General features: G+C 38.9%; 1 protein-coding gene across 2 annotated transcripts in view; it reads left to right on the plus strand.

Moving 5' to 3' along the window:
• Nucleotides 1-1,811: 1,811 nt before the first annotated feature.
• MIS18BP1 (MIS18 binding protein 1) overlaps nucleotides 1,812-26,310 on the plus strand; it is a 51,038-nt gene continuing 26,539 nt past the window's right edge. The window contains exons 1-9 of one of the 2 annotated variants that reach the window (XM_055361857.2): nucleotides 2,461-2,977; nucleotides 3,091-3,196; nucleotides 8,700-9,334; nucleotides 13,215-13,328; nucleotides 13,571-14,055; nucleotides 18,367-18,440; nucleotides 20,145-20,275; nucleotides 23,283-23,370; nucleotides 24,800-24,957. In XM_055361857.2, coding sequence (XP_055217832.2) covers nucleotides 8,791-9,334; nucleotides 13,215-13,328; nucleotides 13,571-14,055; nucleotides 18,367-18,440; nucleotides 20,145-20,275; nucleotides 23,283-23,370; nucleotides 24,800-24,957 — 1,594 coding nt within the window. In that variant the 5' untranslated portion in view covers nucleotides 2,461-2,977; nucleotides 3,091-3,196; nucleotides 8,700-8,790. Of the gene's footprint in view, nucleotides 2,978-3,090; nucleotides 3,197-8,699; nucleotides 9,335-13,214; nucleotides 13,329-13,570; nucleotides 14,056-18,366; nucleotides 18,441-20,144; nucleotides 20,276-23,282; nucleotides 23,371-24,799; nucleotides 24,958-26,310 lie in introns of both variants that reach the window. The other variant, XM_004055122.5, reaches the window with a different exon arrangement.

Here is a 26,310-nt window from a genome sequence, read left to right on the forward strand (position 1 = left end):
GATGCCTTGGTAGTAACTCGCACACAGTGTGAAGCTTTCTGTCTCTTCCTTTCATGTTCATTTTTTTGGACCCTACATGGGTCCGCATGTGTTCCCATGAGGTATAGGCCTAGGATGGGACAGATTATCCCAGGTGGCTGTGAACTGCAAATCCATGTCCAACCATTTTCTCATTCTGGTCTCCCCTCCAAGCGAACAAAAACTTAAAGGAGGGCCAACCCTGGGCAGCACTGAAACTGCCTTTGCAAAACTATGACTGAGACAGTGAAAGAAATATAAAGTAACTGACTCCATCTTGCTTCTAACCTCCAAGCTGTCCTTGTTCATTCCTGAGCGCAGGTTGAACTTTCAGAGAAACTTAGTTTGTACTTTATTGTTCAAACAATGACGGTAATAGCCCTTACCTAAAGCAGACCTCCTTCTTGCCTAGAGACTAGATTGCCTTTGTAGAACTAACATTAGCCACAATATTAGAAATTATGGTTTAGGAGTCATGCAGCTGGAGGCTACAAGATTCTGCCCCTCCTTAAACTGCTCCCAAGATCAGTGTTTGAGATATTTTTCAGACCCAGCACTTAGGGGATCAGCTGGCACCACCCAGATCAATAAACTGGCTCATCTGATTTTGTGACTCCCCAAACCAGAAACTGACTCAGCGCAAGAAGACAGCTTCTACTCCCTATGATTTCATCCCTGACCAATCAGCACTCTAGTTCACTGGGTTCCCCGCACCAAATTATTCTCAAAAACTCTGATCCCCAAAAGCTCAGGAAAGACTGATTTGAGTAATAATAAAACACTAGTCTCCTGCACAGCCGGCTCTGCGTCAATAACTCTTTCTCCATTGCAATTCACTTGTCTTGATCTAGGCAGCACGCAAGGTGAACCCCTTGGGCGGTTACAGCATGTTGCCATTTAAGGGACAGAGGTACTGTCCCTTGGCCTCTAGGCCTTCTCATCACTTTCTTATCCACAAACTGTTTAATCCAATTTTGCTTGGAAAATTACTAGTCATCTTATGTAAATTCCTGTGGCCATTCACATTGGGACATACTACATACTACTTCCTTCTTACATGAGAAGTAGCTAATTTTTTAAAAGTGTGCATTTCTGAGTGCCTGCTGTTAATACTTCAGGGTTCCTATTTTGTCTAAATGTGTGAGCCATGGCCATCTTCATCAGGCACAGAAACATCCTATACCTCAATTTCAGGTGCTTTAAAATCTGAATGACCATCCCTTTAAACTTCCTCTATCAAAGTATATTTCATACATGCCATTTAACCTGTTTTAAGGCGGGTTTTTCCCAAAAAACTAGTGCAAATCCATGTCCAACCATTTTCTCATTATGGTGTACAAGAAAGAAACTTCATTTTATTCAGGTGAGTTTGCTTCCTTTCCCCCTACCTCCAACTGTTTTTCCTTATTTGCATTCATGTAAATGTTTTAAATTTATATTTTGGATTTTGATTATTCAGTGTGTACAAAATTTAGTACATGCAGGATTTAGAAGGGACTGCAAAAAAGTCACTTTAAAAAAAATTACCACCTTTTCAATAAAGCCTCTTAATGGGGAAATGTGGTGTGTGACTAGGAAGTTGACTAATTTTCTTAGATGGAAGTATAAAATAAAAAGAAGCTCTGTTGTCACAAATGCGGATGGGGGGGAAGAGAACAGACTTCATGCAGGACTGGAGTTGGACAGGGTTCAGGGCTGAGAACACACCTTACTACCCTGGCTTCCCCTTCTCTGCTTTCAAGACTGAACCAATATGCCCTATACAAGGCGAAGGATACACCCGGTCACTCCGCGGTGGTTAGAGTGGAGATTCACTGGGTGCAGTCTAAAGCGGGAGCAGTCTGGGGGCCACCGTCACAAGCTGCTTACAGCAACCTAGAGTTGTCGAGATTAATGTTTCTAGAATGTGAGGTGACTTAAAAAAAAATTAATCACTTCCTGGCCCGGCGCGGTTGCCTGTAATCCTGGCACTTTGGGAGGCCGAGATGGAGGATCGCTTGAACCCAGGAGTTCCAGACTAGGATGGGCAACATGGTGAGACCTCCTTTCTACAAAATAAAAATTAGCCAAGCATGGTCGCGCGCGCCTGTAGTTCCAGCTACTCGGAGGCTGAGGTGGGAAGATCCCTTGGAGTTCCAGACTGCAGTGAGCCGTTATTGCGCCACTGCACTCAGGCCTAGGCGACAGAGCAAGACCCTGCCCCCCACGCCCAAAAAATCATATTTCCTGAGGGAACAGTTCAAACTAAACATCCCACTTTGTGCGTAACTTTACATTCAACCCATCATCACCTCAAGAACAAAATGTTCTTTCTCCACCTCAAACATGGAGGACAGAAAAACAGAAGCTCTCTCAAACCCACCGAGCACGCTGTTTTCCTGAGACGGAAAAGAAGGATAACAGCCGCTACGGCGCACAGCCTGTAGGGGAGGACGGCAGCCAGGACAGGCCAAACTTAGCCGCAGTAGCGCCGGGGCGCGCTCGCGGCCCACGGCGTCCCACGTTGGCCTTGTCCCGGCAGAGCTTCAGGAGAGGAAAGGCGGGATTCAGCGTGGGCACGTGCCCTACGAAGACGAAACGAACTTTGAAGGCAACTAGAGGAGCTCGCCCCCTGCCTGTGACAGCTTAGGGTCGCCTACTTTTTGTGGACACACTGCCGTCCACGGAGTGCGGAGGCCGCCTGCAGTTTTCTTGCGTCCCTGTGAGACGCACGGTGGCGCAGTTCCCGAGCGTGCCAATCCCGGGCTGGCTGGAGGGCGGGCTCTTCAAATTTGAATTGCGGAAGTGTTTTGTGTGTTAGAGAATCTCGCGGAGGAGGTAAGCGTCGCTTGGCGCCTGGCCGCCGCGGGCAGGGTCCACCGTGGGCCTGAGGCGCGAGCCCGGCGGCGTGCGGCCCTCCCTCCGCGCGGAGCCGAGCCGGAACTGCGGCAGTCTCTCCCTGCCAGGCTCTTCACCCAAGGTACGTCCTCCCCGCGCCCTCCGCTAACCTCCTGCCGCGGGTCCCCGCCGAGGTGGGCGTCTGCCCTTTAAGCATTTCGGCTCACGCGGTTTTATTTATTTTTTTTTTTGTAGATTTCTGGCTTTGGTACGGATTTTACACTTCGCACTCGATGTTTACTTGTTGCGTGTCTACTGTACTTAAGAGAGTAGAACACGATTGCTCAAATTTATTTCGATGGTGAGCGTTCTAGGTCTTTGTTCTAAAATAACTTTTTTTTTTTTTTTTTTTTTAGAATACCAAGTGGGAAAATTGTATTCCTCAGTACCCAACTCTTCCCCTTGGGACCCCAGGACCCACAGGGCTATAGAAGCAGTTGATCATTCAGCTTATGTTTTCTTTTGGTTAAATTGCATGCTTGTTGCAAACATCTTTAGATGTTAATAAAATTATTTAGAAAATGGTCGGGCGCGGTGGCACACGCCTGTGATCCCACACTTGGGGAGGCCGAGGCGGGTGGATCTTTTGAGCTCAGGAGTTCAAGAAAATGGTAGGCCACTTCATCCTGGCCTTCAAAGATAAACACTGTTTTACAGTTTGGTTCACTGCTTCCAGAGTTTTTCTCTATGCCTATATGTGTTTTATTTATTTACTTAAAATTTTTTTTACACAAATGCAATTATATGTTGTTACTTTCTTTTTCAATTTAATGTTTCTTGGATACTTTTCCGTGTAAGTACATATGTATCTTTTTATTGAATAGAGTAAATTGTATGGATGTGGCGGGATTTATTTTGTCCTTTATTGGTAGACATCTGGGTTGTTTAATTTCATTTTATGCTGCAGTGCACTTCCCTGTGTAGTGGGTGTGTAGACTGTTGCCTGTTGGTAAATAACTGAAGCTGTGGAGTCGGGTGGAATCGGTTCCTCTTTCTCACTTATTGTCAAGTGACCTTGGGCAGCTTACTTAACCACCTTATACCTTAATTTCTCTTTTTTTCAAATTGGGAGTAATAACAGTACTTAACTCTTTAGAGTTGCTGTTAGATTATATAGTGGCTGGCATGTAAATATTCAGTAAATATCGGCAATTATGGTACATATATATTTGCATTCTTACGCAGATGTTTCTGTAGGAAAAAAGTTAGAAGTGGAATTTCCGTGTCAATAGTATGCAGACTTCCATTTTGAAATTAATATTTACCAATGTGATATGAAAAAGAAATCTCACTGTTTTAGTTTGCATCTCCATTTATTAGTAAAATCAGGTGTCACAACTCGTTTATTGGCCTTTTGTATTCTATTAATCACCTTTCATGTCCCATGACCATTTTCTGTTTTGTATATTTTTTAAAGTTGATTTGTTAGGTCTCTTTGAATGTTATTTAAATTAGCCCTTTGTCATATGTGCTGAGTATTTTTTTCAAGTGTATCATTTGCCTGTTAACTTAAAATTCTTTTTTCCCCCTAATTCTATGTCCCAGTTTTGGTTAGTGTGCTCTGGGATTTTTGACCCATTCCATAGTAATAGTTATTACTACTGCTACCACTACAGTAAATTCTTACAAGAACTTTCCATGTTTTTTTGGGAGGAGGAGGAGTTACATTCAGGATCATATACATAATTGTTTAGCTTCAGTTCTGTGTTTATATGTGTCACTTGTAACTGACTGGGATACGTTCTGAGAAATACATTCTCAGGTAATTTTTGTCATTGTGCCAGTATCATAGAGTGTACTTATAAAAACCCAGGCTATATGTTATAACCTATTGCTCCTGGGCTTCAAACCTATACAGCATGTTACTTTACTGAATACTGTTGGCAGTTGTAACACAATGATAAGTATTTGTGTATCAAACATACCAAAATATAGAAAAGGTACGGTAAAAATAAGTTAAAAAAAAGGTACACCAAAATAATCTTATGGGACCACTGTGTATGTGGTTTGATGTCATTATGCAGTGCATGACTGCACTATAAATGCTTATAGCCAGCCCTTTTTTTTTTTTTTTGAGGCAGAGTCTTGCTCTCTCGCCCAGGCTGGAGTGCAGTGGCGCGATCTCCGCTCACTGCAAGCTCCGCCTCCCGGGTTCACTCCATTCTCCTGCCTCAGCCTCCCAAGTAGCTGGGAATACAGGCGCGTGTCACCACGCCCGGCTAATTTTTTGTATTTTTAGTAGAGACCGGTTTTCACCGTGTTAGCCAGGATGGTCTCCATCTCCTGACCTCGTGATTCGCCGTCATTCGCTTCGTGATCACTTGGCCTCCCAAAGTGCTGGGATTACAGGCGTGAGCCACCGCACGCGGCCTGGCCAGCCCTTTCATCCAATGGCTTTCCCATTCCGATGTCTTTATGTTGAAAACAATTTTTTTTCCCTAGTACATCAACATTTGTCAGTTTTTAGAATAAGTTTTAAGGATTAGATTTTTCCAAACAACTTTAAGCAGTTAATGAAAACGGAAACATACTTTCTCCAGTCTGAGAGGAACTAACAATTTCTTGTTAGTGACCTCCATCTGTTAGGTCAACAAATGTGCTTGGCTTCAGGACAGGCTGTTCTTTCCTCCACTTGAGGGTTGCTAGTTACTAAATCTCCACTAATGTCTGTGTTTCATCAGAGGCTGATTTCTTTGTTTTGCTGTTTTGACTAGGAAGGAAATGGAGCTTCAGATGTGTCCTGGATTATCTAGACCCAGTGGTTTTTCTTGTTTATCTATTCTGCAAAGCCTCTGTGGTCAGAGGAAATTGTAGACGATTTTTTTCTCTGCATTCTGTTTTTAACAAACCACTGGCAAATACTGGCTTTTTTTTTTTTTTTTTTTTTTTTTTTTGGCTTATATTGAGTTGCTATTTACCACATGGTGGGAAAAAGGTCTCCTAGAGCAACTTTCTGTGTCTTTGGGAGGGGAAGTGGAATTTGAGGATTTTTTCAGAATCTTGGCTAATCACCTTTATCCTACTACTTGCCTGAATTGGGGGCAGGGACATTAGGAAACAGAAAGCTCTGTTTTGGTTCTTGGAGCCTTTCAATGTGACCACAATTATCTGACTTTAAATGAAGACAGTTCTGCATGTCCATTACAGGTTGGTTCTGTTTTCAGTGCTGCTTGCTTATTTGCATTTTTTACTTTCTGTTTAGCATTTCATTAGCCTCTGAGGAATTGAGATTGTGTAAACCTGAACATTCTTTGCCATTTTGCTTTGCAGTTTTCCAGTTTATTTTTATTATTATTATTTTTTTTTTTCCGTTGGAGTCTCACTCTGTCGCCTAGGCTGGAGTGCAGTGATGGTGCGATCTCAGCTCACTGCAACCTCCGCCTCCCAGGTTCAAGTGATTCTCCTGCCTCAGCCTCCTGAGTAGCTGGGACTACAGGCATGTGCCACCACATCTGGCTAATTTTTACATTTTTAGTAAAGACGGGGTTTCACCGTGTTGGCCAGGCTGGTCTTGAACCCCTGACCTCAAGTGATCCTCCTGCCTTGGCCTCCCAAAGTGCTGGGATTACAGGCGTGAGCCACCGTGCTCAGCCGAGTTTATTCATTTTTGATTTTGAGAGATTGTATAGCTTTATTGCCTTTCTTTGAAATGAACAGCTAAGCCAGACATGGTGGCTCACTCCTGTATTCCCAACACTTGTGGGAGGCCAAATCAGAAGGATCACTTGAGCCCAGGAGTTTGAGACCAACCTGGGCAACATAGGGAAACCCTGTCTCTACAAAAAAAATGTAAAAAAAACATAACTCAGGTGGCTCATGCCTGTAATCCCAGCACTTTGGGAGGCTGAGGCAAGTGGATCGCCTGAGGTCAGGAGACCAGCCTGACCAATATGGTGAAACCCCGTCTCTACTAAAAATATAAAAATTAGCCGGGTGTGGTGGCATGCGCCTGTGATCCCAGCTACTTGGGAAGCTAAGACAGGAGAATTGCTTGAACCCATGAGGTGGAGATTGCAGTGAGTCAAGATCGCATCACTGCACTCCAGCCTGGGCAACAGAGCGAGACTCCCTCTCAGAAACAAACAAATAAGTAAAAAAAAAAAAAACATAGCTGAGGTGCAGTGGCACACACTTGCGGTCCTAGCTACTCTGGAGGCTGAGGTAGGAGGATTGCTTGAGCCCAGGATTTCGAGGTTGCAGGGAGCCCTGATCACAGCACTGCACTCCAGCCTGGGTGACAGAGACACTGTCTCAAAAATAAAACAGAAATGAAGTGAACGGCTAATATTATAACTTCCAATACAGAACCCCTGGAACTAGCACATCATAAACATATACATGCATGCGTTAATATGTATTTGCAGGATTCATATGCTATGAAAGAATTATAGTGGTTTTTAGGAACTCCAGACTCCCAAGATAGCCTTCTTTGTTGGCTGTTGTAATTTAGGAATATTTTCCTTCTTTTTTTCTCTATTATCATAAATTATTGAATTAAATAATACTTTGTATATTAATTGCTTATTTCTCACAGAAGTTGCTGTAGATAAAGATACTTGATATTTTTTGGTCTGGCTATGTTAGAATTTTCTGTGAGTTTTTTTTATGTTTATATGATGTTAACTAATTGGAATAGTTATAAATTCAGCTATAAGAGATGCTGTAAATCTAGACTAGTAAGTTCCAGGCTCCTTGTATTGAACTATTTTATTTATTTACCAAATATTAGTTAATGCAACTATATGGTTCCTTACCTAGAACCTTAATTTCTAGGTGTGAATAATAAAATTTATACATAAGAAACAAGTTGCGGCCGGGCGTGGTGGCTCACATCTGTAACCCCAGCACTTTGGGAGGCCAAGACAGGCAGATCACCTGAGGTCAGGAGTTTGAGACCAGCCTGACCAACATAGAGAAACCCTGTCTCTAGCAAAAATACAAAATTAGCCGGGTGTGGTGGTGCATACATAATTCCAGCTACTCGGGAGGCTGAGGCAGGAGAATTGCTTGAACCTGGGAGGCGGAGGTTGTGGTGAGCTGAGATCCCACCACTGCACTCCAGCCTGGGCAACAAGAGGGAAACTCTGTCTCAAAAAAAAAAAAAGAACGAAAGAAACAAGGCTAAAACTACGTAAACTCAAGTACAGTATTTCTGCTAAAAATTCTAAATAGCACTACATTAAAAAAAAATCAGAATGAAAACAATTTACCATTTATTTGAGGATTTTTCAACTAAGACCTTAAAATGTAAATGCTCTGGAGCATAAAAAATCAGGATTGGGTATTATTAACTAATTGAATAGGGTTTTTTTTTTTTAGCTTTTATTAGAATAGATCTTGTAGTTGCTGCCTTAAAATTTAACTGCCTAAAGGGAAAAATTATATTTGTGGAACTTTATCTTTTGTAACCTAATGTAGTGCCATATGCATGTATCTTTTATTTTGTTTTATTTTATTTTATTTTATTTTATTTTGAGACAAGGTCTTGCTCTGTCACTCAGGCTGGAATGAAGTGGCACAATCGTGACTCACTGCAGCCTTGACCTCCCAGGCTCAAGTGATCCTTCCTGCTCAGCCTCCCAAGTAGCTAGGACTACAGGCGTGTACACCATCACACCCAGCTCTTTTGTTAAGGAGACTTTAACAAAAATAAAATCTTAGTCCGATTTGTGAGCTATAGATTATCTAGTATTGTTATGAACCAGTTAAACATTTTAATTAGTATAATGTTGTGGAAAGCAAATAAACTTTAAACATTTTCTGCACCAAAGCATGATAAAGGCTGATTTTACATTGAACTACAGGTTTCTGTGGATCCCTTCTGAAGTTCTATCTGAAAATTGTGCTTAAGTGAATTTTCTGTTAGAAGAACTTGGTTGCTACTCTCTTGTCAAGATGATTGCAACACCTTTGAAACATTCAAGAATTTACTTACCTCCAGAGACATCTTCTCAAAGGAGAAATCTACCCATGGATGCAATCTTTTTTGACAGCATTCCTTCAGGCACACTTACTCCTGTAAAAGATTTGGTGAAATATCAGAACTCCTCTTTAAAATTGAATGACCATAAAAAGAATCAGTTCCTAAAAATGACAACTTTTAACAATAAAAATATATTTCAGTCAACTATGCTAACAGAGGCTACTACCTCTAACAGTTCTCTTGATATCAGTGCTATAAAGCCCAACAAGGATGGATTAAAAAATAAAGCAAACTATGAATCACCAGGAAAAATATTTCTAAGAATGAAAGAAAAAGTACTGCGTGACAAGCAAGAACAGCGATCGAGAAACAGTAGTTTGTTGGAACCACAGAAAAGTGGAAATAATGAAACCTTCACTCCTAACAGAGTTGAAAAAAAAATATTGCAGCATACCTACCTATGTGAAGAAAAGGAAAACAACAAATCATTCCAGTCAGATGACAGTTCACTAAGAGGTTAGTTTTATGTGTTAGCTAAAAAGCTGTAATGTCTTAAGTGTTTAATGTTTCAGACACTGTTTTAGGTCCTCAGAATATAGCAGTGAACAAAATGGACAAAAATCCTTGCCCTTGTGTAGCTCATATTCACGTGGTGGGAAGACATAATTAACATATTAAATAAGTAATTTTTATGGCTTAGTAGAAGAGGAAAAGTGGAAAGAGGAAAAAGAAGAAAAAGCAGAATTAGGATGATGGGAAGAGTTGGAGGGGGATGTAATTTTCAGTGGGATGGTCAGAGTAATCTTCAGTAATTTGAATTTGGGAATTTGAGCCCACAAAATTGAATGAGATGACAGATACATGTATCTTGAGGAATGGGGAAGGATGATCTAGGCAGCTGTTACAAACGCCTTGAAATAGCATGCCTGACATGTTGAAGGACTAGCTATGAAGTTAGTGTGTCATGGAGTGAGTAGATAGAGCTCAGAAGGAAGGGATAAATAAGAGTGAGTCAGATAATATAAGGGCCTTGTAGGTAAATGTAAGAGTTTTGGCCTTTACTGTGAGCAGAATAAGCCATCGGAGGGTTTTGAGCATGTGAATGACAAGATCTGACTTATGAGGGTTTTTTTGTCATTGTTTTTTAATTAACCATTGTGTACAATGACAATGTTTTTAAAATATCACTCTGGCTGTTCTGAAATAGAGTTACTGCAGTAAGCCAGATGACAGCCAGTGTTGGCTTCGTTCAGGTGTTAGTAGTGCAGATAGTAAATGTGCAGATGGTAAATGGCTGGACTCTAGGACAGACGGAAGGAGGAATGGAGTGCGGGCTCATTAACTAAGATTTTGTTATGTTAATTTTGATAACCTCTATTAAAAATCTAAGTTTAGGTATTAGGGTGTTGGAAAAAACTAGTTGGAATTTAGAGAAGTGATCAAAGTGAGAAAAGTACATTGGGGAATCATTAGCACCTAAATGGTATTTTAAAAGCAATGAGATTAGATGAGGCCATCAAGGAGTAAGTGTAGAAAGAGAAAACATTCAAGAGCTGGGTCCTGGGGTACTCCAGCATTTGGAAGGTAGAATAAAGAGTAGAAAGGCCGGCCGGCCACGGTGGCTCATGCCCATAATCCCATCACTTTGAGAGGCCGAGGCAAGTGGATCACCTGAGGTCGGGGGTTCAAGACCAGCCTGACCAATGTGGAGAAACCCCATCTGTACTAAAAATACAAAATTAGCCAGGCTTGGTGGCACATGCTTGTAATCCCAGCTACTCGGGAGGCTGAGGCAGGAGAATCGCTTGAACCCGGGAGGCGGAGGTTGTGGTGAGCTGAGATCACGCCATTGCACTCCAGCCTGGGCAACAAGAGCAAAACTCCATCTCAAAAAAAAAAAAAGAAATAAAAAAGAAAAGAGTAGAAAAGCCACTGAGAAGATGGTGAGGAAGAAGAAAAACCAGGAGAGTGATACTGTGAAAGCCAAGAGAATGAAGTACTTTAAGGTGGGAGTTGACAGCTGTCTAATGCTCCTAATTGGTCAAGTAGGCTGAGATTCTACTGCTCCTTTTAGCAATGTGAAGGTCATTGGTGACTTTGATGGAGGGCAGCTTTGGTGGAATGGTAGCAATGAAAACGTTGCGTGAAAGGGTTCAAGAGAGAATGTGACAAGAGGAATTGGCAATAGTGAACATAGACAGCTCTTTTTGAGGGTGGCAAAGAAATAATGGCAATTGTAGTTTAAAGTTTTATCATTTTTAATACTTGGTGAAATACAGCATTTTTATATGCTGTTGGGAATAATGGAGTAGGAAGAAAAAAAATTGAAATTGCTAGTATGATGCCCTTCAGTAGTTGAGAGGAAATATAATCTAATGCATCATTAGCGGTTTGACCAGAACACAGACAGACCAATTGTTAACCGAAAAGAAAGCCGTTTACACAGATGTTGGTGGATTATTATTTTATGACTTCACAAATAATCTGAAATAAGTAAAGTCATCAGCTGAGCAAGTATGGAAAACAGGTATTGAACTTTGAGGAGGTAGAGATTTGAATAGTTTGGGAGAGGCCTAAATTTGATTTCCTGGGTAACACAGAAGAGCTGTTTAAGATTTGTGAACATGAATTTAAAATGGAACCAGTAAATATGGCTGTGAGTTTTCCTTTAGCCCTGTTTAGCTGCTAAGGTGCTGGTGTAGAATGGGGGGGGTTAGATTTAACTGGGTTGTAATTTTGCCAAATAGAATGAAGTGACAGAAGGACAAAGGAGGGTGTGTGTGAAGGAGTCTTGATGAAATTTAAGCTGATTAATGAGGGCAAAGGATCTGAAGGAGATGAGGGATTGTAAAGTGTATATTTTATTTGGATAGTCACTGGATTTGAGAGAATGATCTGGAAAGATGACACTACAACAATTGAAATTGAGATTTTAATGAGTTTCAGTCATTGATAATGAAAGATATTTTACATGTATTATCTCTTTTAATCCTTTCAACAAACACATGGGTAGATGCCCATTAGTGGTCTATAAATGGGGATTGTAAAGAGTGTAAGTCCGCTTGCTCTATGTCTCATAGGTAACAGGTGATAAGCTGATAACTGAATATAGGTATCTGTTAGAAAGCCCATGTTCTTAACCACTACACAGTAGGTTGTGGGTATATTGTTGCATTTCCAAGACAGTGACATATTCTAACACAGAGTTTTCTAAGGGAGTTTGGGGGTAGAAGTGGGGAGACTCACAAAGTCATCTATTTCTCATATAGCCTGGGAGAAAAGGAAGAAGCAAATGAAATAATGCATATTAAAGTTTTTAAATATAATAAGGTAGCATTTGAGAGTAAGAAATACCTGACCATTTTGAGAATCTGGTGACCCTTTCCCCCAGAAAATATAAACACAAATAGAAACACAAATTTTGTATATAGTTTTAGAAACCTTTTAGAGAGGCTACATGAACCTGGGACTCCCACATAAGTGAATAAATATAACTTATTGCATTTGATTGAATTACTACTGAATTGCCTTGCCATTTCTTGTAGAATGAGTTAAAGATATAGAAACTTATTGTTTCTTTTTGTGACACGTTGTTATAATGAAATCTTTATCTTAAGATTTCTGAGACCAAAGTGGCATACTTATTAAAGCATAGTCACTACCAGTTTTTTCAAGTATAAAATTTAAAATTAAACGTATAAGATAATTCTTCTCAGGCTCAAATTTTAAGTCTATTATCCCCTTTTTGTGTGAAAGAAACTACATTCGAGAAACATTAAACTTTAAAAATCTAGGAGGTAAAGCAGAATAAAATGCAAGCAGTGCTGTTAGTCCTTATTTATCTAGTTGAGAAACCTACAACTTCTGAGCATTTGAAGACCTACTAAAAATTGTCTAAAGGATATAAATTATGGCTGAGTCTGCTGTTGCATCTCAACATTTTAATTTTTAAAGAATAAGTTACAACTCTTCGACTATCTTTCATGCTTTAGAAATTCACAGCAACCAGAAACAGAATCGGAATTTTCAAGACTGGGTGAAACTTTATATTGTAATCTTAACATATACATATCCAATTTGTGGCAGCACCAGAATTTCAGATCTCTAGGTTTCTAAGTCCAATACTTTTGTCTAGAGCTGGTGGGTTGTGTTCAGAGAAGGTTTTAAAAAATTCTTCCTCACCGTAATGTTGGTATAGAGAATGGGGTAAATATATGAGAAGATAATACAGCCAAAAATATAAAAATATATGTAACTGTCATATATTGCAAAAGTACTATACTGGTCTGATCATTACTAAATCTAAGTGTCTTTATTTCAAGAATTTTAAAAGCTGTTTTTTTCTTAGTGACTAATACAGTTCAACTTCTTCTTTCTTTAAAAAATAAAACCTTAGCGTCAGTCCAAGGAGTTCCTCTAGAATCATCAAATAATGATATTTTCCTCCCGGTCAAACAAAAGATTCAGTGCCAACAGGAAAAGAAAGCACCACTGCACAATTTAACTTACGGTAAACTATTTTTGGTTTGTTTTCAGTTTGTTACTTAAATATATTGTTAAATGTTCTAGGTAATTACTTTCCTTGTGTGGGCATTAAACTTTAGCTGTGGACAAAAGCTTGAATCGTAAAAGAGACACTCAGAGAAAGACTGGGCGGGAGGGTGGAACGTTCCTAACCTAAATTTATCTCTTTTAATTTCCTGTGATCCTTCTGTAATTTTTTTGTTTTGTTTTATTTTGTATTTTTTGCAGAACTTCCAACTCTGAACCAAGAACAGAAAAATTTTTTGGCTGCAGAAGCCCCAAACAAGACATTAACTAGAGCTCAGTTGGCTAAACAAATTTTTTACTCAAAGGAGAGTATAGTTGCAACCACTGAGTCCAAAAAGGACACGTTTGTTTTAGAAAGCGTTGATTCTACTGATGAACAATTTCAAAATACTAATGCTGAGACTCTCAGTACTAATTGTGTTCGTATTAAAAATGGCAGTCTGTTAATGGTTTCTGATAGTGAGAGGACAACAGAAGGGACTTCGCAACAGAAAGTTAAGGAAGGAAATGAAAAAACAGTGCCTGGAGAGACAGGTCTTCCAGGTTCCATGAAAGATACATGTAAAATTGTACTTGCAACACCAAGACTTCATATAACAATACCTCGAAGGTCAAAAAGAAATATTTCAAAGCTTTCTCCTCCAAGAATATTTCAAACTGTTACAAATGGAGTTAAAAAAAATCAGGTGGGAAAACTTTTAAGACAGATATTTATTTCTATTTTTACCCCGTTCTTCAAGAGCTTGAGCTTTTAATGTTCTCTCATTATTTTTTTTCTAGCTAGGATTTGAACCTGTATGCTTCATTATTAACAGTGTCTTCATTATCATGTTTTATTATTTACTGCAGTGACAGTGTGACATAGTGAAAAGAACAGTGAGTTGAATGTAAGAAGACCCACGTGTTAAGTCTTATCTTGCTCTATTACTAGTTGTGTAGTCTTCAGTAATTTACTTGTTCCCTTTGGTGATGAACATTGAATTCATTCCTAGTCTTTTTTTTCTGATACTTACGGTACTATTAAAATAGTTAGATCAATTAAGATAGAAAGGAACTGTAGCATCTGAAGATTTGAGAATTTTTCCCAAATTAAATACAGAGTAATCAATAAAAGACTTTAGAGCATTAAACTGTTACATTAGGACAAATTCTCTGAAGGAAGTGGAATGGAAATACAAGCTTAAGGAGGAAGATGCAGTGTAAAATTTCCAATTGTTAAAGGTTTGCCCATTAATTAATTAATTAATTTTGAGCCGGAGTCTTCCTCTGTCACCCAGGCTGGAGCGCAATGGCGCGGTCTTGGCTCACTGCAACCTCCGCTTCCTGGGTTCAAGCGATTCTCCTACCTCACCCTCCTGAGTAGCTGGGATTACAGGCGCCTGCCACCATGCCCAGCTAATTTTTGTGTTTTTAGTAGAGACGGGGTTTTACCATGCTGACCAAGCTGGTCTCTGACTCCTGACCTCAAGTGATCCTCCTGCCTCGGCCTCCCAAAGTGCCGGGATTAGAGGCGTGAGCCACTGCATCCAGCCGTTAATTCTTAAATATATGATGGTGGTTATCAAATTGAGATTGTGTATAAATTCCATCTAAATTTTAATTAATAATTAATTTTTTAAATGAGGCCTTACTCTGTTGCCCAGGCTGGCCTTTTGGGCTCAAGCAATCCTCCCACTTAAGCCTCCCTTGTAGCCATCTATATTTTAAAGAGTGACATACCAGTTATGGTTTTAGATCTCAATATATTCGCTAGAAATCCCATTATTGGAAAATATTTAAACTTTATTTATTTATCTATTTATTTATTTATTTTGGAGACAGAGTCTCACTCTGTCACCCAGGCTGGAGTGCAGTGGCACAATCTCAGCTCATTGCAACCTCCGCCTTCCAGGTTCATGCAAATCTCCTGCCTCAGCCTCCCGAGTGGCTGGGACTACAGGCACATGCTGCCATGCCCGGCTAAATTTTTTTTTTTTTTTTTAATTCTCATTAACATATAAACATGTTGAAACATGGCCTGCATTTTTTAAAAACATGCAAACAAAGGCCCATCTTTCCTTTATCCCCTGTCCAACTCCAGCTGCTACACCACTTTTTGTTTCCCTTATATAGCAAGACATTTTGAAAGAGGTCTGTGTATTCATGGTTGGAGTTGAGAAGAATATTCTGTGCTGGAAACATATTGGAGAGCTATCAGCATAGAGATGGAATTTAAAACTATGACACTGGAAATACAGCCTAGAGAGTGCATGTAGGTAGGGAGAAAATTGAGGGGGCAATTGAAAGGGCAATGTCCTTACCACCTAAGGTAAAAGGAAATGATTACAGGTGTGAGCCACCACGCCTGGCCCCAAAATGTCTTTCTAAAGAAGTATTACGCTTTATATTTTGTATTCCAGGATCTTTCCTGATTTTCTGTACATTGCTGGCCATCCCTTCTCAGTCCTCTTTGCTATTTCCTCTTCCTTTTCCCAGAATCAGTCCTAAAAATGTTGGAATTACTGCAGATCAGCCCTAGAAATGTTTCTCTACCTACACGCACTCTCTAGGCTGTATTTCCAGTGTCATAGTTTTAAATTCCATCTCTATGCTGATAGCTCTCCAATATGTTTCCAGCACAGAAAATTCTTCTCAACTCCACACTCATGTGCAGTTGTCTATATGACTTTTCTATTGATATCAGATAGGCATCTCAAATTGAAAATGTGAGAAAATGTGAGATTCTTATTCTTGATTTCTTTACCATACCTTCTCCATTGTCCTGTATTCGTACATTGTAATACCATTGGCCCCAGTATTTAGGCAAAATTTTAGATTCATCTTGGACTCTTGTTTCTCTCTCATGCTCCCCATCCAAACTGTGAAGAAATCCCATTGGCTCTACTCTCCTGAATGCGGCCTCTTCTCACTGTTCAACCACTACCTCCTAGTCCAGGGATGACTGTTATAGCCTGGTGGTCTCCCTGCTTCCAGTATTGCTTTTCTCCTTTTTCAGTCTGTTTTCCAGACAGAAGCTAAAATCTTCATATAGTCTCATCTCTGCCCAACAGTCCCTTAAAATATCAAATTTTGTCATTCTGTTCAGAATCCTCCAGTAACTTGTCATCTCAATAGAAAGCACTAAGCCTTTACCATGGTTTACGGAGCTGTACTTAGTTAATCCTGGAGATTTCCAACCTCACCACTTATTCCCGCTCACTTACTCCTTTCAAATTATGCCTTCCCTGCTGCCTACCTGGGTCTTTGCGCTGACTCTCTGTGCTTAGAAGAATCTTCTTGCTGATACCCATGTGACTCATTCCTCACTTTATTCGGCTCTCTCTTCCAAGATGTTCCCTGACTGTTTTGTCTTAAAAAGCACCTCATTTATCTAATGCCTTTTATTTATTTTTCATAGGAATTATCACCACCTGACATTTTCGTATTGGTTTAGATGCCATTATCCTGCTTGCCTCCTCCCCCCACGCTAACACACACACAAGAATGTTGGCCCTAAGAGGGGCAGCTGTTTCCTTTCTCACTCAATCTCCACTATCTAAAACAGTGTGTAGAACTCAACAAATATTTGTTGAATGAATAATGAATGAACATTTTGATATCTTATATAAGCAGTATAATAGTATGGGTACAGGATTATTATCTCCATCTGACTGGTGCGTTGATATATCTCAGGTAGTTCCAAATGTGGGAGAAGGCAAAAAGAGAGTATTATTTACTGTTACTTCCCCAAGTTCTACTTATAATTTTTTACTTTTTTCAGAAAGAAACATTTAAAAGGGGCTTAAAAACAGAAGCCATATCTGTGTCTTGGGTGAGGGTAAGACAAGATGGTGGATCCCCTCGCCATTACTACTGAGACCCATGGCTTATAAACTATCCTACTTATAATTTTTTATTTTTATGTATTTACTTTTTGAGACAGGGTCTTGTTCCATCACCTGTTGAGGCTCACTGAAGCCTCGACCTCCCAAGCTCAAGTGATCCTCCCACCTCTGCCTCTCCAGTAGCTGGGACTACAGGTGTGTACCACCACACCCAGCTAATTTTTTAACTTTTTTGTGGAATCTTACTTTGTTGCCCAGGCTGGTCTTGAACTCCTAGGCTCAAACAGTTCTCCCGACTTGGCCTCCCAAAGTTCTGGGATTACAGGTTTAAGCAACTGTCCCCAGCCATCACCTATAATTTTTTAAATGAACATAATCAACATGTGCCATAACAAAAACTGTCCCATTTTAATGTCTTTTCCTGACTCAGTATAAAACTACCACTGGAGAATTGGTTTTTATTTGTAAATGTGTAACTTTACATATAAAGTAAATTGCCACTCAAATTATTCCATAAATTTTGACTTTTTTTCTCATCAGAAGTAGTTCAATCTTAAATTTTATGAAATTTATATTCAAGAATTTCTTTGCATAGATTGTCATAAAATGTTTTCCATTAGAATGATATTTTACTTGTAGTAAGATAATAAAGAGTTCTCTGAGCTATTCAGATGTTTACTTTGGAATAAAATACTATTAAATCTAGATTACCAGCAGTCACCTTTTTAGTTTGTAGAAAATTGGAATACAGGTCTAAACTTTACAAAAAAAAAAAAAAACTCTTAATTTTTTAAGGACAAAACATAGCTGACTCCTTTTCACTCCAAGTTACTGGGCTTTTTGCAGGACTTCGTGTTTTAATCTGTACCTTGGGATTTTACATGATTTTTTTCCCCACCAGTTGAGATTTGGTGATAGAGTATTTGAAGTATAATTGCTTCTTGATTGTAGAACAAATGCAATACAACCTGAATTCAGTCTTTTCTTTTCTGTTTCATTGTATACAAGAATTTCACCTATTGCTATTTAGAATAGAATGTGAATCTTACATCGATGGCACTAAGGAATATTTGGATTACTTAAACAAGTTTTTTCTTTTAATGTAAGTTAATTTTGTAATGCTTGTGCTGCAAGTAATACAGGAAATATGTTCTTTGTTTTATACTTGATTAGGTAGTTCAGCTACAGGAATGGATGATTAAAAGCATCAATAATAATACTGCTATATGTGTAGAAGGAAAATTGATGTAAGTATACTATTTCATTATTCTTTTAATAAAACTTTAGTTATGTGTAAGCACTTAAGAGGTAATGCATGAGAAATAGCATCCTCCACAAAGCAAAGACCTAACAAGGTTATGAACTGAAGGCAAAAAAGTAAAATTACTGTGCAGGTCCTAGCCATGTTGATTGCTACCAGCTTTCTTGTTTTTGCATGTTTACTCAAGTTTTTCTTAAAATAATGACAGTTCAAATTTGTATAGTGGTTTATTTTTGTCTGAGGTGCTAATAAGTGGACTGGTATTATCTGCTTAATTATATATGACCAGTTAATATTTACTACATGCATTTCAGTCCAGATTCTCACATCTAAATTGGGACAACCAGATATAAATTACTGATCCAGAAAAGGAATCAAAATTACTTAAAACTTTGCCATACGGCTACATATTAAGTAATCATTGGCACTTTCTGGTTCTCCCTAAAGTGAGAGCATCACCAGGTAAGTGGGCTTTACCTAATTCTGCTACTCTATTAGCACCATTTCCTATTCTTCAAGACCAGTTTCTTAGTGCTACAAATATTTGTAATAAAAGGTTATAACTGTTCTCCAGCCTGGGTGACAGAGTGAGACTCTGTCTCAAAAAAAAAAAAAAAAAAAGTTATAACTGTTTAAGGTACTCATATGTAAGTTTATAAGTGAATGTGTAAAATCTGTATTGTCCATTCTTTATCTGTCTGCTTTGTGCCCATTTCCTTACTATTAAAGAAGCAGTGTAGATTGCCTTTGTTGGAATTCCATTGCTGCTGCCTACTATCTGTATTACCTGGACAAGTTATTTATCCCCTGTCAGTCTCAGTTTCTTCATTTGTGCAATATGGATAATTGTATTACTTACCTAGTTAGTCGTGCTGAGGATTAAATGAAAGGCTAGAGAACAGTGCTTTTTGAGTGTTATTTAAAAGTTTCTTAAATAAGTAAATAAAGCAAAAGAGAATTGAAGAGAAATAATACTGTATTAAGGTATAATGTGTGAGTTTAATCCCAGTTGACCAAAGAAAAGTAACTTGCTTTCCTTATTTGTCATGCTTATCATCAGTATGTTTATTATTATTAGTTATCTGATGAATGGGACAGTGTTCATCATTTATCTAATACATCTTCGTATTTTTTTTCTATTTCATATTCTTTAAAGAAATATGAAGAATAGATTTATGGGTCAGTGATTTGATACAGTAATTTCTTTTTTCCCCACTTAAACCTCTTTTGGTACCTTCCAAAATGAAAGGTAAAAACATTTGGCTGTATAGCCAGGGTGAAAAAACACCAGATTAGCTGGATCCAATCTACTTTCCGCATAAAAGCTAACACAGTATAGACCCTGAAGGAGAAGAACGGGGAGATCATTCTTTGGAAGCTTAGCATCAGTTAAGCTGAAGCTGCAAGTATTTATTGCCAGCATCAGATACTGAGACAAGGCCTCTGCTCCCTTACTAATAATATGTTGTAGGAGGGACATGGTTTGGCCACCATATAGTTTTTTTGGTACATAATCTGAGGATTACAATAGCCAAGCAGTTGAGTTCTGCTGTAATGTTTGGCCTTCAAATATTTTGTAATTAGACTAATAACATTCTTAGTGTTGCTGTAGCTAAAGTGTAAAATTATTTTCTGTTAGACATTTCTATATGAATATTTTGACCTTACCAAAACTATTTTTTTTTCCTAGAGACGTCACTAACATATATTGGCACAGTAATGTAATTATAGAGCGGATTGAGCACAACAAACTTAGGACTATATCAGGCAACGTTTATATATTAAAAGGCATGATAGACCAAATTTCCATGAAAGAAGCAGGTAAATGACTGTCATTATTGATAAGTTATTTTAAGAAGCAAAGCAGTTAACCATGTTTGTCATAGTAATACACATTTTTTTAACTTTTTAATTAGGTATTTTAAAATTATGAATAAATCAAAACAACTGATACTATATAAAACTTGTATAAAACTGGTAAATTTTTTTCTGATTTTTATCACTCTTAGTGACAATTTCTAATAAGCTATGTGTTTTTGTTTTTGTTTTTTTTTGGAAATGGAGTCTTGCTCTGTCACCCAGGCTGGAGTGCAGTGGCACAATCTCGGCTCACTGCAACCTCCATCTCTGGGGTTCAAGTGATTGTCCTGCCTCAGCCTCCTGAGTAGCCGGGACTAAGGTGCCTGCCACCACGCCCAACTAATTTTTCTATTTTTAGTAGAGACGGGGTTTCACCAGGCTGGTCCTGTGCGTGACCACTTCCAACATGGCACAAAAAAATGATGCAATAGCAACTGCAGGTAGCTGTGGATAAATAAGCCTGGAACAACACCCGTGGTTTCCTGTGGCCAGTCCTTTTCATGCACAGGATCCACATATGCCCCCAGGGAATGGATACGGAAGTGTTAAGAGGCTTGGGGTTTTTTTTTTTTTTTTTTTGGAGATGGAGTCTTGCTCTGTCGCCCAGGCTGGAGTGTAGTGGCGTGATCTCAGCTCACTGCAACCTCCACCTCCTAAGTTCAAGCGATTATTCATGCCTCAGCCTCCCGAGTAGCTGGGACTACAGGAGTGTGCCACAGTGCACAGCTGATTTTTGAGACAGGGTGTCACCATGTTGGCCAGGCTGGTCTTGAACTTGTGACCTCATGTGATCTGCCCACCTCAGCCTCCCAAAGTGTTGGGATTACTGGCATGAGCCACTGTGCCCAGCCTAATTTGTGTGAGTTTTAAAATATCAAATGAAATACTCCTTATTTACAAGGAATTATGTTATAAGAATATAATTTAACTCCCTGATTCCTCTCTTTGTTGAACCTACCTGGCACCACCCCAGTCCTGGTGTAACCTAATTTTCCACCTATGCCTTGCACACAGCTGAATATAACTGGAGAAAAACACATCCAAGTAGTCTAAATTTATGTTTACTAGCAACAAGTTACAGTCCCTTAGTGGTTTCTTGGTGCTGCTTGGTATCCTACCATATTTCCCTAATTCATTCACTCTCCCAACCTTCCTGATGACTCCTTCATATTTTGACAAATCTCCAATACCTCCTCCTTTTTACCCTCTCTCAGATGGGCAAAGTAGGGGAGAGGGCAGAGCACCTGAGCAAGAGGAACAATCAGGATATTTCTTTACCACATCTACTCACCTACTTGGATTAGCACCTGCTTTTATTATGGATGAACTAGCACATAACTGTCTATGTCAGCCTCTCCATTTGTACACTAGCTCTCATTTTCTCTTTTACTCAAGGACGTTATTCCAGTAACACTCCCTTCTCCTTTTTTTTTATTTCTCTTTTCACCACATTTCTCCTTTTAGCCAGTATTGCTCTCATTTATAGCAAAACAATTCATATAGTTTGTTTATATTTACTTCTGTAAATCTAATTTCTCTTGAATTTTCTTTCTTTTTTTTTCTTGAATTCTCTTTAACCTCCAGTTCTTCACCAAAACAACCTGTATCAAAGTCACCAGTGGCCTCCACATTGCTACATTCAGTATACACTTTGAACAGAGTTAATCATACTTACCTTTTTGAAATACTTTACTTAGCTTCTCTAATACCATATTCCAATTTTTATGCTGCCTGACTACCTGTTCCTTCTTAGTTTCTTTGTGTATTTCTCCATTTTTTCTAATAATGGGGTAGCTTGGGGCTCTTTCTTTTAATACACTGTGTGGTGTGCTGATTCCTTTTAGTCATTAAATACAATTTATATGATGATGAATGCCAATTTTATATCTCAAACCAAGACCTCTCCCCTTAGTACCCAATTCATTTTCCACTTGCTTATTTGACATCTCCACTAGGATGTCTGTAGGCATTTCAAACTTAATAAATCTAAAACCTGATCTTCTCCCTTAAATTTGCTTAACCTGTATTCTTCCCCATCTTTCCATGTGTCCAGTAGCCAGAATTCTTGGAGGCATCCTTAAATTCTCAGTTTCTCTCATACCCACATCAGTGTGTGTGTGTCAGTACATCCTATTAATATATCTCCAAAATATATCCGAAACTCAGACCTCTGCAGCATCACTGTAGTCCAGACTTTCCTCATAATTTGTCTGTATCATTACAGTGGCCTCTTAACTGGTCTCATTCTTTCTCCCCTTGCTCTTCCACAGGTTCTTCTCAAAACAGCAGTTTGCTTTAGCAGTCCCGTTAAAGTAAATTAGATCCTGTAGCTCCTCTGCTTGGAATCTTTCCATAGCTTCTCATCTTGTCCAAAGTAAATGGCCAGTTCTATAAAATGACTCTAAGGCCTTATATTATAATCTCTCATGCTTCCTACTGCCTCTGTTACCCATCTGAGTGGCCTCCCAAGTTCTAACCCCCCCTCATGCCACTTCAAGTATACTGGACTCCTAATTGTTTCAAACAGGCCATGTATACTCTTGCCTTTCCCTTTATGTTTTGTTTCCAGTATTCTAACCCCGTATTGCCACATAGCTCAATCACTTTGTTCAAATGATGCTATTTCATTGAAGACTTCCCTGATTATCCTTTTTTAAATTGTTGTTCACCCCTCTACTCCCCCATGAACATATCGATACACCTGTCCACCGTCCCTGCATAACCATCTAACAAACAAGATATTGTACTTTTTGGTTAGCTATTTTTTTCCACATTAGAAGGCAAGTTCCATGAGGATAGAAGTTTTTCTCTGCTTTGTTTACTGCCGAATTCTGAATATCTATAATAGTACCTGGCACATACTAAGCAATAGGTGCATATTTCTTGAATGATATAATGAATTAATGATATCTGTTTAAAATTCTAGGCTTTTAAATACTTTTTGTTGTTGTTGTTTATCCTTAAATAGGATATCCAAATTATCTCATAAGGAAATTTATGTTTGGATTTCCAGAAAATTGGAAAGAGCACATTGATAATTTTCTGGAACAATTAAGGTAAAATGTTGTTTTATGTTTTTAGAAGTCAACTTTATTGAGATATAATTTACATTTAATTATGTGTGTGCCACCATGTCCAGCTAATTTTTGTATTTTTAATAGAGATGGGGTTTCGTCATGTTGGCCAGGCTGGTCTCGAACTGGCTACAAGTGATCCGCCTGTCTCGGCCTCCCAAAGTGTTGGGATTACAGGCGTGAGCCACTGTGCCTGGCCTGAGGTACAATTTACATTTAATTAAGTGCACCTGTTTTAGGTATTTGTTTGTTTGAAATGCCAGTTTGTTTTGTTTTGTTTTGTTTTGTTTTTGAGATGGAATCTGGCTCTGTCGCCCAGGCTGGAGTGCAGTGGCACGATCTCAGCTCACTGCAAGCTCCACCTCTCGGGTTCACGCCATTCTCCTGCCTCAGCCTCCTGAGTAGCTGGGACTACAGGCGCCCGCCACCACACCCGGCTAATTTTTTTGTATTTTTAGTAGAGACAGGGTTTCACCATGTTAGCCAGGATGGTCTCGATCTCCTGACCTCGTGATCCACCCGCCTCGGCCTCCCAAAGTGCTGGGATTATAGGCGTGAGACACCGCGCCCGCCTGAAATGCCGGTTTTGAAGTTTGCTTTGGTCTGTGAAACGTTTCAGAAGCAATAACATTTTACTAGAACTTCTGTTGTATTTAGTAAATCTCAAAGGAAAATAAAACTTTTGACATATGTCAAAGAGTAACTCTTAATCATTTACCCTTCAGAAGGCATGCAGTTATTAAATACTAATGTGCAGTTCTTCCTCCTTTTTTTTTCATTCATTTTCTCAGTAGTTATGGAGTGTCTGCTACTTTACAGACACTATAGTTGATGCTGGTGAAAGATAGAAGAATTTGATTTATTCTTGCCCTTGTGGAGCTCATAGGGGATACGGACTTTAAACTTAATCACAGCACAAATATAATAACTGGTAATGGGGGCTGGCAGTTTTTTTCTGTAAAGGGCATATTCTGTAAAGATAATATTCTTGCAGGCATATTGCCTCTATTGCAGCTATTCAACTCTGCCTTTGTAGCAGAAGAGCAGCCATAGATAATATATACATGAATTAGCATGGCAGTGTTTTAATAAACTTCATTTACAAAAACAGGCAACTGGCAATTGTCCTGTAGTTTTCCTATAATATCAGTTTAAGTAGGAATTATAAGAGCATATAGTAGGAAGCAGTTTGGAGATCATATTTGAGACCTCTGACTTAAGATGTTACACCTCAGTTCTTTGTGAAGGAAGGGAGTGAAAGCCATGAACGATTAATAATGTAAGATTAAAGATACCCTGCCTGGGTGGAAAGAGCTTTATGTGAGGGGTTTTTATTTATTTATGAAGATTTTTTTTGTTTTGTTTTTTTGAGAATCAGTATTAAGGAAAAATAATATAATTGTTTTTAAAGGGCTGGTGAAAAGAACAGGGAAAAGACCAAACAAAAACAGAAAACTGGAAGATCTGTCCGTGACATAAGGAAATCAATGAAAAACGATGCACGAGAAAACCAAACAGATAATGCTCAAAGAGCCACCACCACTTACGATTTTGATTGTGATAACTTGGGTATGTTTTGTCTTTACTTCTCTGTTGGTACAGTGGTTAAGTTCTTACATGGTCTACATTGTTTATGGTTTATAATGTGTATAGTATAGTATTCTTTGACTTAAACTGCCCCCACATTCCTGCTTCTTCACTACTAAATGAGAAGTAACTATAATACAGATTAATCATGGTCAGGATTCAGCTTGCTTCATCAAATACCACCTTTGGTTGGGCCCAGTGACTTATGCCTGTAATCCCAGCAGTTTGGGAGGCTGAAGCGCAAGGATCGCTTGAGCTCAGGAGTTTGAGACCAGCCTGGATAACATGACGAGACACTGTCTCTACTAAAAGTCAAAAAAATTAGCCACACATGGTAGTGCATGCCTGTGTTCCCATCTTCTTGAGAGGCTAAAGTGGGAGGATCGCTTGAGCTCAGATGGTTGAGGCTGCAATGAACCACATTTGTGCTACAAGACTCCAGTTTGGGCATCAGAGTGAGGCACTGTCTCAAAAAATAATAATAATTACCTTTTTATTAATCAGAATACCAAAGAACACTGGTAAACATATTAATGAAAGATGATTGTTCTTTTAATTTCCTTGACCCAAAGTATTTAAGCTGCCAACCTACCGCAAACCTGTTGTAAAGACATATATTATTTTTGTACTAAATTTCATTCCTCAGATAGGCAAAATCTGTTTCCTTTCATAGAAGAAATGGAACTCAAGAAAATGGTTTTCTTGAATGACCATTGCTGTAACGATAGATTGCAGAACTGTTCTTTTTTTTCTCTCTCTTTTTTAATAAGGAGAACAACTTGCCAGAGCAGAACTGTTCTGTATCAGCTCTTTGCCAGCACTATAATCTGCTTCACTTGTATAAAAATGTATGAACATTAACTTACAGCTCTTTCTAAACAATATAGATGAGTAAAAGTTACTAAAATATGTTGTAAACATTTCTGCTGATTTTGCCTTAAACTTGTAACTAAGAGCTTTACAGAACTTCCAAAACTTGAAAGAGTTCAGAATCCTTCTGCCAAAAACATAGCACCATACTGGATATAAATGTACCTGTATCCTATTCTAACCACTCCCCAACCCGCATTTGAACTTCCACCCTTGAAACTTTGCTTATCCTTTCTAATGCAGATAAAGGAATACATTAAATATGTAGATGACTGCTTCCCCAGAGCTAGCAAAAAGTCACTTACCATTGCCCTAGTTCCTTCTCAACCCTTCCTCTTTTTATCAAAAGCCATCCTATTTTCCCCAAGTTAGGCATATTGCCTATTGTTATTGCTGGAGCATCTTGCGTATGCTGGAACCTTGGGGCTTTGGCACCTGCTCTCTACTTTTTTACTCCTAAAACAA

This window comes from Gorilla gorilla, chromosome 15 (genome assembly GCF_029281585.2).
Source record: "Gorilla gorilla gorilla isolate KB3781 chromosome 15, NHGRI_mGorGor1-v2.1_pri, whole genome shotgun sequence".
NCBI classification, from domain to species: Eukaryota; Metazoa; Chordata; class Mammalia; order Primates; family Hominidae; genus Gorilla; species Gorilla gorilla.